Source organism: Prunus avium, chromosome 1, assembly GCF_965620075.1.
Source record: "Prunus avium chromosome 1, drPruAviu1.hap1.1, whole genome shotgun sequence".
Lineage (NCBI taxonomy): Eukaryota > Viridiplantae > Streptophyta > Magnoliopsida > Rosales > Rosaceae > Prunus > Prunus avium.
The window spans coordinates 41,492,175-41,503,737 of NC_142284.1; the positions used below are offsets into that span (position 1 = coordinate 41,492,175).

The 11,563-nt window shown below is 37.7% G+C and overlaps 3 protein-coding genes and 1 long non-coding RNA gene across 4 annotated transcripts; all 4 read right to left on the reverse strand.

Annotated features, from left to right (window-relative positions):
* Window positions 1-897: 897 nt before the first annotated feature.
* On the reverse strand, window positions 898-3,875 carry LOC110751377 (RING/U-box superfamily protein; the record flags this gene model as incomplete). Its single annotated transcript, XM_021951832.1, has 3 exons — window positions 898-2,069; window positions 2,163-2,203; window positions 3,476-3,875. Coding segments are annotated over 3 exons (1,326 nt in total), but the record flags the coding sequence as incomplete, so codon positions are not given.
* A 226-nt stretch (window positions 3,876-4,101) lies between these two features.
* On the reverse strand, window positions 4,102-5,086 carry LOC148297841 (uncharacterized). Its single transcript, XR_015832946.1, has 2 exons — window positions 4,789-5,086; window positions 4,102-4,259 (listed from the first exon to the last, which is right to left on the reverse strand). It is a non-coding gene; the product is annotated as an uncharacterized LOC148297841 (long non-coding RNA).
* Window positions 5,087-5,492: 406 nt separating this feature from the next.
* On the reverse strand, window positions 5,493-7,140 carry LOC110751398 (uncharacterized). The gene is made up of 6 exons (XM_021951864.2): window positions 6,818-7,140; window positions 6,647-6,742; window positions 6,312-6,530; window positions 6,036-6,132; window positions 5,903-5,965; window positions 5,493-5,788 (listed from the first exon to the last, which is right to left on the reverse strand). The coding sequence occupies exons 1-6, from the start codon at window positions 7,070-7,072 to the stop codon at window positions 5,595-5,597; spliced, it is 924 nt and encodes a 307-aa protein (XP_021807556.1). The 5' UTR covers window positions 7,073-7,140; the 3' UTR covers window positions 5,493-5,594.
* A 136-nt stretch (window positions 7,141-7,276) lies between these two features.
* On the reverse strand, window positions 7,277-9,852 carry LOC110751399 (uncharacterized). The gene is made up of 7 exons (XM_021951865.2): window positions 9,695-9,852; window positions 8,489-8,660; window positions 8,226-8,288; window positions 8,057-8,104; window positions 7,906-7,956; window positions 7,647-7,710; window positions 7,277-7,538 (listed from the first exon to the last, which is right to left on the reverse strand). The coding sequence occupies exons 2-7, from the start codon at window positions 8,633-8,635 to the stop codon at window positions 7,444-7,446; spliced, it is 468 nt and encodes a 155-aa protein (XP_021807557.1). The 5' UTR covers window positions 8,636-8,660; window positions 9,695-9,852; the 3' UTR covers window positions 7,277-7,443.
* Window positions 9,853-11,563: the final 1,711 nt, after the last annotated feature.

Here is an 11,563-nt window from a genome sequence, read left to right on the forward strand (position 1 = left end):
CACTAGCCCATGTAAAAATTTCAATGGCTATGGAAATTGGTTCCACTGGTAATTTTCTTCTGTTTATGTGGTGGAGGTGAAACTTAAACCTCACATACTGACGTGCTGGTCCACTGATGTAAACCCTTCGTTGCAAGTTTGCAGAGGAGAGGACCAATATTGACAATGAATTTGTATGTATGTATTGATATCTGCATGTTTTTATTTTATGAGCTGAAATCTTTGTTCTTGTCTGTAAATCTGTGATATAGCAATATTCGAATTTGATTAAGAAAATAAGGTGAGACAGTAGAAAACATGGGGCATCCTGCCTCATGTGTCTACTTTGATGATGTATGAAAGAGCAATGCCGAAGTAAATACATAGCTTCTGGAAAAAGCGCTTTCAACTTTCTTATGTGTGTGAAGGGTTCTGTTCCTACTGCAATTACACAGAGCACGCAAAGTCTTCAACACCAGTCCTCAAAAACGGTGACTTGTGATTTCAATTTTCAGCCAGTACCACGTACACACACATGAAGATATTTTCTTCCTTTCTATCTTTTCCTGTGTGGTTTCAAAACTTACTGGTTACCGCCAATAGCCATCAAGTGTATCTCCTATCCAAGGAACTAGGACCAATGAATCATGGAGACAAATGATAAATCAACAACTCAATTAGTCTCCACAAATCCCAGTTAAACAGGGTCCAGACAGAGATTGAGCTACCTGGGCAAGAATCAACCTCCTACTTATTTTTAAGGCCGTGTGTAAACAAATGAAGGGCGCCTAACCAAGGGCAGAACCATTTAACTGTTTTATAGCATGATCGTTACATGAGGCATGTCTTTCATAAATTAATAGTATTCCACAATTCTAAAACGATTTCTGGCAATTAATGCTTTCCAAGAACAACATAAGACCAAAGAAAAAATAAGAAATTAATTTCCCTTTTCTTAGAGGGCAAAAAGATTCATACACAAATCAAAATACAGAGGCACAATAGCAATGTAAACATACATGTGTCTACTTCCAACAAGGGTTTCAACCCACAATTTGAGCAAGATCAAACCTATACAAGGCGGCAGGCTATCCAATCCAATCACTGCAGATATATAATCCATTCAGACTTACAACCAAATAGCAGAATTCAAGGATTGCCTATCGAGAAAACTTTCGGAGTTCCGATTTAGCTATGTATTTTCTTCAGTTCTTAATACTCAGGCCTGCAGTCATCTTTGACTTTGAGCTTCCAACTGCTCCCTGGTCAGCTGATTTTCCACTCAAATGCTGAAAAGAGTAAGAGCCACTTTTTCTCAACTTACCTGGAAATTCTTTGCCCAAATTACCTTTCAAAGAAAGATTTTTCTTTATGCGACTTCTGTTAAGCAACAGCATGCTATTGCGCGGGGGAGCATGCAAAGCCCCTTCAACACAATCTCCTACCTGCGTACATCCCCAAGGCCTGGATGGCCCGTCGTCAGAAATTGGTCTGAGCCGTGGAAAACCAGTACGCAGTCTTGAGAAGCCTTGCTGCTCAGGGAGATTTTCCTCCTCAAATCTGGCACATAATGGGCAGGGAGGGTCATTTTTACGTGTCTTGGGTGTTGTTTGCTCCAAGCACTCTGCATGGAAGACATGACAACAAGAAAGCACCCCTGTGACTGGCATATCTCCACTTCTTACTATCCTACGAGAACTCCAAGGTGATCTCTGTGAAAGAAACCTTTCACACAACCCACATCTAAAACCATCAGACATATTATTACATGGTCGACCAGAAATTTCTGCCTCAAATGACTCAGAAACATCTGCAAAATCAATGCTGCTACTCGCACTGCTCCAGCGGTGGCCATCTCTTTGAGGAGTGGCAGCATCAAATTCCGTAAATCCAGCTAATGTAAGGTCAGAAGCCTCTCTTGGGGGAGTTTGTGCAGGAAAAGATAAGGGATGAATAGGTTTGGACATGAATGAACGGCGGCTCGGTAAAGTATGATGAGAAGATAGGCATGCCTTGACTGCAGGTTCAGACTCACTACTGTCTGAACGGGATGACGAGGATCCCCCGGTGTCTTGAATTTCTGAGGTTCCCTGCAAGATACCATCAAAGGAAAAGCAAAATAAATTTATTTGATTAAATAAACTAGGAAATTTGAATTTGAAAGTTAAATTCTCACACAATACCTCCATGGTAGGTCTAAAGAATGAATGCCCAAAAGCTGGACCTAGCAAGTAAGAAGGAGTTACGTTAAGTTAATGAAAATGACTTACAACATGAATATTAGAAGGATTGATGACAATCTTGAGATTACTAAATTTCCTTAATAAGTATAAATTTTGAATTCCCTACTTATAGGCTGAAAGGGTCTGATATTGATCAATCGTGGTAATTGTTTAAGCATGTAAGAATAAATGGCATAGGTAAGAACTCAATCAAGAAAACACCTCAAACGACATAATAATACAACCAAATCATTCAAAATGAAAACAATGAGTATCCCCGTGGATACTGTCAACTGAACTCATGATTCCAGATCAGATTTAGCAAGCTTCTAACACTCTTTTTCACTCTGACCCTACACTGCCAACAATAAGAAAGAGATGCTCCTTAAGTTGCGTAGTATAAGTAGATTAAGCATGACAATGGTTATTATGATTGAAGGGTTTTTCTTTTTCATGAATCTAATTAAGATGTAATTAGAGCATAAAGCCAGAGTTATTGAACAACAGAGTAATTTGTGAAAATCAGTAATCATGTAACATAGAGAAATGAAGATAGAGCAAGCACATATACACAGGGTTGTTAGTAAAAACCAACTATCAAATCACCTAAACCAGATGGTCATCTTTTTGTGCAGAGCAAAAATATACACAAATACAGTAATCATGTAACATAGAGAAATGAAGATAGAGCATGCGCATATACACAGGGTTGTTAGTAAGAACCAACTATCAAGTCACCTAACCCAGATGGTCATCTTTTTGTGCAAAGCAAAAGTATACACAAATACACAAGTGTGTACACACACACAGAGATGTAAGAAAGAAGGCTACAAGATGTGAGAACTTTTTATGAGAGACTGCAATGTCTAATTATTTCAAACAATGACCAACACATACCATCAAATTGTGCAGTACCAAACAACACAAGCACATGTGTGTATCTCAAAATATAAACAATAAATTAAAATCATGCAAGATCATTTGCACAAATTCATTTGTACTTGGTAGATTATTAACAGACATAAAATAATATTATAGCTCTGTTCAATCCAAATGAACCAAAAAAATTTAATCCACCAAATTGTTTAATCTTTGAAGTTACCCGCATAGCAATTGCACTTAGCACATTACTTCTTCATATGCTTTTTCTGACACCAGATTTTGAAGCCAACAATTAGAAATTCATTCCAAAAGCAATCTAATTTATCAGACATCAACATGTGTATGCACGCACAGATAAAACTGAAATAGAGATGCATTATCAATTGTATTACCTCTCCTTTTTGCAGTTTCATAATCATCTATACTGATTTCCTGTATTGCTGGAGGAGTCCACTGAGGACCTTGAGAAAGGTCAGATGAACTACTTAAAAACGGCCCAGCACCATCAGATGCAGAGTAGTGATGATTATAGAGATTGTTGCCTCTTACCCAGCCCCTACTTCCTTTACTGTTTGATGAAGTAGAAGACCCATGTTGCTGAATACCATCATGCAAACCATACTGCAGTTCTTCAGGTTGGAATCGGAAATCCCATCTCGATGGGGGTGGTGAGAAGCTCGTATTAGTTCGCCAGCAAGGCTCCTCTGGACCCACAGACCAGTCCCTACTGGTCGTATGTGATTCATGTGGCCTTGCAGCCACACAACACAGGGACCCCGTTTTAGCTATTTTTTATAAGACACAAAAAGATTGATTCTATCTGCTATCAATCTTCCTAAAGCTCAGCTCGCTAATTTATATCACTTACATGAAACAAGTTACATTCACTTATGTCAAGCACCACTTATCAATGGTACAACATATAAATAGTACAATGAATCCTACAACACCTAAAAGTATTAAGTGCTGCAGTCAGGGTGCGAAGACCCACACTTCAAGAAAATTGGACAGTGCAGTAGAACTTCAAACATAAAACAGGCAAACACTTATAAACAGAGGATCAAAATTTCCTCATCAGCATTAACAATACATATTCAACGTATGTTGCTTACAACTCCAGATTTCTTCAGCAAATGACAAATATTTCAGAATTCTTCAGTGGTCATAGTGGCAACCCTAGCAAGAAAGTTCGAAAAACTTTAGATAAGGCAATGTTCAACACGAGTACTCTCAACTCCAAATGTTAAACAAAATAAAACTCCAGAACACAAATACTCAACAAGATACTAATCCATCATCATTCAAATCAACAATATGAAAGCCGATAAATTATATAAATTCCACAAAGCCAGTGACTTTAACTTCAAGTGGGTTCTTAAAACGACCCAAGTTAACTTAAACTTCAAGACTTGCAGAGTGTGCATTTTTCATATTTTTGTTCAGCATAAGGCCAGGCATCTAGTTCAACCTTATAGAGCGCATACAAATTTAGAAAGTTAACAGAGACACATAATGAGCAGAACGTGGTCTTGGAAACACCAATAGTTCATCAAACAGTACAGTGAGACAACCAAAGCAGAAAGAAAGCAAAATTTGAGAACTGAACATCAGTCAAAAACCCTAGAAATAGAAAGCCCAAATTAGATAAAAATAAATAACTGGTCTTTTTAAAACCCAGAAATGTAAATCGAGAAAGAAAGCTTACAATTAGACAATGACGAAGCACGAGAAGAAACTGTGAGCTAGGCCTAGGCGACTGGTTGTCGAGTGAGTAAGAAATGAAAACCCTAATATATCGGGGAGAAAAAGGAGGAGCCTATTTAGGAACCTTTTTGCATTAAGATCCTCCCTTTTTTGCATAATCCCATCCAATTCCCTGTTTCTTCTAGCTTAATTAATTACCTTCTTTTTTGTGCCGTATATTATTTTCTTCATTATTTTCTTTTTGCTGGAGTTGTGCAGTTTAATTAATATTTTTCAGTAGGTGGCACTGGCAGACTGGTTTTTTTGTTGTCATTATTTGCATGTCATTATTTCTTCTCCCCTTTTTGTCACCAATTTTGTTTGACTTTTTATTATTATTATTATTTCTTCACATTTATTTAATTAATTGTTCATAGCAATAATCATTTTGTAGAAGATTGCGTGAGCTAATGAAATTATATTTTAAATGACATGCATTTATATACGTATATTTCCGGGACCAACCTGAGCAGGATAATATAATTATATATCTTAGATTGAATTACATATTGCCAAGCCTGATGATTTTCTGAACAATAGAATTTGTTTTATTCTAGTATGATTTTTTTTATTTAAAGGATTTATTTATTTATTTATCTTGTGAGGAATTGAGCCACATAGGCTCACTATTGCTTGCTTAAAAAGGCCCAAGCTCAAGCCCAATAATGGCCAACCAAAACTACAAATTTATTCCAATAATAACAAAACACAATCCAAGTTTTAGACTGCTCCTCCAAATAGCAAACCATCTATGGCCTTCTGTTATTATTACTTACAAGCTATTCCAAAGAGTTGAGGGTTTATGATAGAGGCACTGGACAAGGAGGTCATGCTAAGCTTAACATCTGAGAACCCAGACTTGGATATGCTCCTTCCTGTTTCCCTGGTGAGATGACACCCATCAGCTAGGGTTTGTTGCAGAGGATCAAGAACACTCTGTATAAATCTGAGGATTGTTCCATCTGCACCACCATTCCATACCAGTTTCTTGCTTTAGAAATTGAAAACCATATATAACACCTTCTTCCCCTCAATTTCCTCAATGAATTAGAAATTGGGTTCAGCTCACTAACTACCTTTTGCAGCCACATGCTCCACAAACAGGTAAACTCCACCTGGTCTCAGCACTCTCTTTATCTCTGAATATAACACCAAAAATGAGCAATAAGCAACAACCCACAAGTCAGGAATTTTATGCAAAACTATTACCTTCCAGAGTCTTATCAACATCTTTAACAGAACACAAAACAAGGGTTCCAACAACTGCATCAACAGAAGCATCATCTAATGGTATAGCCTCCCCAACCTGGTTAAGATTAAGCATTTCCAATATATCACAAACAAAAAGCAAATTTCACAAAGAGGGGGCAAATACTAGAAACCGAAATTCAATAAGTTGCAGGTCAAGAAAACTTGCATCATAAGAAATTATACATTGAATGTTGTAAATTCAAGCATCATAAATTAATAACCAGTTTCACATACTGCTTGTACAAACTCAAAATTTGAAAGGGGCAGACCGGCAGCCACGGCGGCAGCCCGAGCATACTTTTCCATCTTTATATTCGGATCCACACCAAAAACCCGGACACCACTATCAGCAGCATAGTATCTAAGGTTAGGACCAGTCCCTATACCAATTTCCAACACTTGCTGAGCTTTTCCCTTCAGTTCAGCGAACAGCTCTGCCTTGTAACCTGCAATCTTACCCATAAAATGAAGTCAATAAGCTCATTGAGAAAGAAACAATTACTAATTAACAACTAATCTCAAAACTTAGTTAAATGGGAACTTTTAGTATTTACTAATTAACCACTAACCTCGTCTTCATAAGATTGCATGGAGGTGTTCAAGACTGATGCATACAACTCTTCATACCAGTCTGGTCTTGGAGGATGAACTTTTTCTAACATGGCCTAAGCATGCATCACACAATTTTACCAAAAAAAACCACCACATTTTCTGTGAAGTGTCTAAAGACCAGTACGTACCGTATAATTATCAGAAGGCAATTTGGAAGCGATGGAGGTGGAGGGGCAAATTGGGAATAACGATGTGGCTACTGCTGCTTCAACGAAGCGCCTTCTTCCGCACGAACATACGCCGCTGAAACAGAACGAGTCCGGCGCGAGTGACCTGGCGGTTGAAGCATCTGAGTTGACTCGGGTTGGAGAAGAATCGGAACGCGATGTAATTAGGCCACGTGGCGCGATGTTGGATGAGAAGGGAATGGTGTGAAGGATCATCTCTTCAGTGGCCGGTGGTGTGTGTTTTCTTCAGTGGACGGTGCCAAGATATGGAATTATTATGTTTTTCATGGCCAACGACGGCAAAAACTCTGTCGTTTTATCTTGATGATACTTCTTGTAAATAAAACCTTTTTCTAAAATTCAGCCTTCAGTACATATTCATGGAGCTCTCTCTCAATATGAGCAATCCCACATAAGAAATTGAAGTAAATGAAATGTCATATCTTCATCCAGTGTGTACATGATTCATGTTACATGTTACAACCAGTACAAAAATTTGGCAAGTTTATCTTTATTTGCTCTGGCACCTTAAACAAGGTGAGATCTGACTCTCAGCTTCAACGTTCAGAACATGCAGCAGGCAGTAGCTACTCGTGGTGGTGGCTCTGATCCTCATCCGCCGTGTTGTTACTGCTGCCACCATCTACTTGGTCCTCCAAAGAAGTGTTGTCATTGCCGCCATCTAATGTAGGAAAGAGATAAAGGAGTTCAAGTGGTGAACATGGTTTTCTAACATGTACAAGAAGTTTATTGGTGATGTTGTTGGAAATTGGTTATTGATTGCTCATACCGTCGCCGTCGCCTGCACGGGAATAAGATGAGCGCCTCGATCGCGCTTGCTGTTGTGGTGTGGGCTGATGACAACAACAGACAAATATAAGAGATAAAAACCATGTACTGATGTATAGCAAAGGATAACAGGAGAAGAAAAGAATTCCTATCTATGTTACAGTTTAAGTATTTGCGCATGGTAATGGCTGATCTTTCTACCCCTAACAACTTCTAGCCAGCTTGAGGTAAGAAAATCATGGTGTTATCATCAAACACACCTGCAGCTTTGGGCGGAGTGCTTCAAGTGGCCCTTTTGGCTTTGCTCCTTGCTGTTGAAGAAGTTAAAAAGAACCAAAGATAGGCAAAGAGATTAGGCTTCAAACCTTCAGAGTTATAGCAACTACAATCTAAGCAAATCCAAATGAGTACCTTTCCCAATGCCCAATCAGCAGAATCAAAATAAGCACGCTCATGGTCCTGACAGAAAATTCAAATTGCTTGTTGGTGGCTTTATTTATCTCAATAAAGATAGAACTAGATCAGAAACTTCAGAAAGGGGAGCTAGGGGGGAAAGAGAGAGAACAAGGCCAACAATTACCTTGGATATCAGTGGAGGTTTCCTTGGTAATATGCCTCCATACTTTTTCTTAATTGTTGCCTCCTGAAGAAGACAAAATTGTAGACAATGATCCTACTGCATAACTTCAACTATTGACCTAATGAAGCAAGCTGATGATATATAAAGAAATTTTGATGCAAAAAGATCATTTCAATGAGAAAGACAGTTTGCATTAACAGATGACAGGGCAACAGGCAAGAAATTTCAAAAAGTTTAGAACAATTTGCAGAGCAGAGTTGTACCTCCTGCTGGGGTGAAGGCATGGGATTTTCATGATTTTCATTTGAAGCTTTTAGGTCTTCCTCGGCATTGTCACCAGCACCTTGATCCTTAGGAGCACTATCAGCAAGCTCTGGCTCCTTCACCTCCTCCGTGTTTGTATCTGACATATTTTGCTCTGGGCACAGGTGACAACTACAGAAACAAAAGAATCCTTCTACTCAATCAAAAACAAATGTAATCAAATCCAGTCCTATCATTGCAATGTCCAAATAAGTGAGCAAGTTCCTTCAGTCTTTAAAATCTCATAACAATTACTTTTAGAAAAGATAAGCCTATTAGTTGGTGCAACTCCAATATATCAAATCATAGGCATGCATACAAATGTCTGTAAATTGGCCCAAATATAACCCTGTAAACAAAAATAAATATGATTATGTTGATAAATGTTTCATGCCACAAAAACGCATTGAAGCAACCACCCTAATTCTATAAAACTAGACTGGGTTCGTCTTGTCATATTTGATTATCTCATTACAATTTTTTTTTCCTCAAAGGCTAGTCAAAACTATGCCTTATTTTTTTGTCTATTCTATTCTGGTTGAACATCAAGACTATTTTATACAAAAGGAGGTAGCCCTTCAACAAGGCCTCCCAACTCCCTAGCCCGAACCCAACATCGAGGATCAAGATACAGGAAATATGCCTGTTCATTAACTTATGACCCGACTGAGGATATAGAAAGGATCAGCATCTTGAAGATGATATAGAAAATGGAAAAAGAAAGTCAACTTTTCGAGCGAGAAGAAGCAAAACAATTTGAAGCAAATCGTCCCGCACTTTCCATATGCACCATAAAAAAAAATTAAAGAAAGATGATGGCATTAGAAAACAACTAGAATTTAAGTTCATATACATGCAGGCCTTTACAATCATTTCCCACTTCTTCACAAAACTTTTCAGTTTGCGGAAAAGCACAACTAAAAACACGTCTCACTTGTAAATATCAAGAATCACACTGTACAGACAAGTTGGATCAAGAACTTTAGAAGAACCCAGAAACAAGCATGACCCAGATGAGAGATACCAGTGACTTGTAACTAGGCAGCTGAGTTCTTTGATTTACAACTTACAACACAAATTTAATAGCTTTGATCGATGAATATCTATCAAGATTGTTCAAGTAGGCAAGACTAATAGAACTGAAAGTGAAGGTGTGGACCGTTTACCTGATCAAAGATCCGATAGGGAGAAAAAAAAAGCCGAAATGGGGTGATCCGATTGCGAAGTAGAGGCTATCAGAAGAACGATGCCTAGAGATTACGCTACACGACGCACATTCTCTTGAGGGTGGTAGGAGTAAGTCTTGGGCTGTGTAAGACTTGAGTTGAGGCCTTGTTGAAACCGTACGGAAATTGACTGGGTTCAATTCGATTTCCTTTGGGCCTTATTTTCATAAAGATGGCCATATTTGCTATTTTATTCATACGCAACAAATATTTCTAAATACATAGATATTTTCTTGGTCCAATACTTACTTAATTTTTTTGAATTTGAGATATCGTTCAATTTTTATTTTTTTAATACAAGTGATAATTTAAACTATAAGAAGGTGGAGTTTTCTCATATACACTATCAAATGTGTCAATGGGGGTTCGAACATTCGACCGTTGATATGGAAGTCAAAGTATTTTTTCATTGAGCTGGACCGCATTAGTAAAATAACGTTGAATATTACAAATAAAAGAATAGAAATATTATTAGATCAGGTTTAATTTGTCAAATTTCTAGTACACACGAAAAAGAACGTGTTAAAATATTTTATTTTTTTTATATAAATGATATTAGGGAGGAAGGATTTGAATATAAAATCTCGAGTGAAAGTTAACTGCTCTTAACCACTTAAATACAAGTCCGTTGCAAATGTGTTAAAACTTTGTAAAGTGAGAGGCAACAAAAAGGAGGCAGAATAAAAAGGTATGAATGAGTCCAACAAAGTAAAAATAAAAATTCTCTGCTTCATCAAGACCAAAGTTGATAAAGAAAAGGGATTATAATTACCAGCTAGCCCATGTCACCCCCCATAACCATTTTCGTCAGTCTGGATATTGCCCCATATTCTATTACATCACAATGGCTCTCAGCAAAAGATACAGCAACATGTGCAAAAGATTTTGCATTGCAATGATTTATAGCTAGCAATATCAAGCATTGCATCACAGAGAAGAAAAACAAGTAGCAAGTAGTGATGTAGCACGCAAATTTATTGCTTCCCAATCTTCTATTGCATTATGCAGACATGATTTTGGCAAGTGATAAGATTAAGACCGTAGCTAAAGTGGATATGAACCAAATCATATTTTGATTTGCTGTATGGAGTTTCAAGGCAAAAATTGGTAGCCTATTCTCTTCTTTTTCTTGTAAAATCCTTGCTGCCCACGTCTCTGCATTAATTGGTTCAACTCAACAATCCAAATCCACTGATATATAGCTGAAACAAGTTTCATATTCATACTGGCCCATGGATCATTTCCTCTTCCTTGTAATGAGCCAAACTCCAATGCGGTTGGTTCTTCTTTTTCTCCCCCTCCTTCCAAATTCCAACCCAACCATTCCCACAGAACACTGCGAGTTCTAAAACCCTGTTGAAATTGGATTATGAATCATCTCAGGTCTTGCATGTAAGTATGAGATAATATATATGTGCTGCAGCCAAGGATGACTTGCCGGCGGCTACTACTTCTCTTGTTTATAGGTACATAAAATTTTCATCAAATGTGACAACTTTGTTTCTACCCATGCTCTGCAATTTTAGCAAGCAAGAGAAACTAGGAGCCTTCTGTTATGCACACTGAAATTAGCAAGAAGAATGAAAACAGTAATTTAATTTGTTTTGTGATTGAATGAGATCCAAAAGTTTATGTGTGTGTAGTAGAGATAATCGGCAAGTTGTCCATGGCTACATGTCTATCTCATGTTTACATGTTAGATCAATGATGATAATGATAATGGAGAGGGAAGAAGCCCAGATTGAATGATGTATGTGGGAACCGAATTAAATCACCCTAGGTCAAATAATTCCTTCCATTTGGGGATTA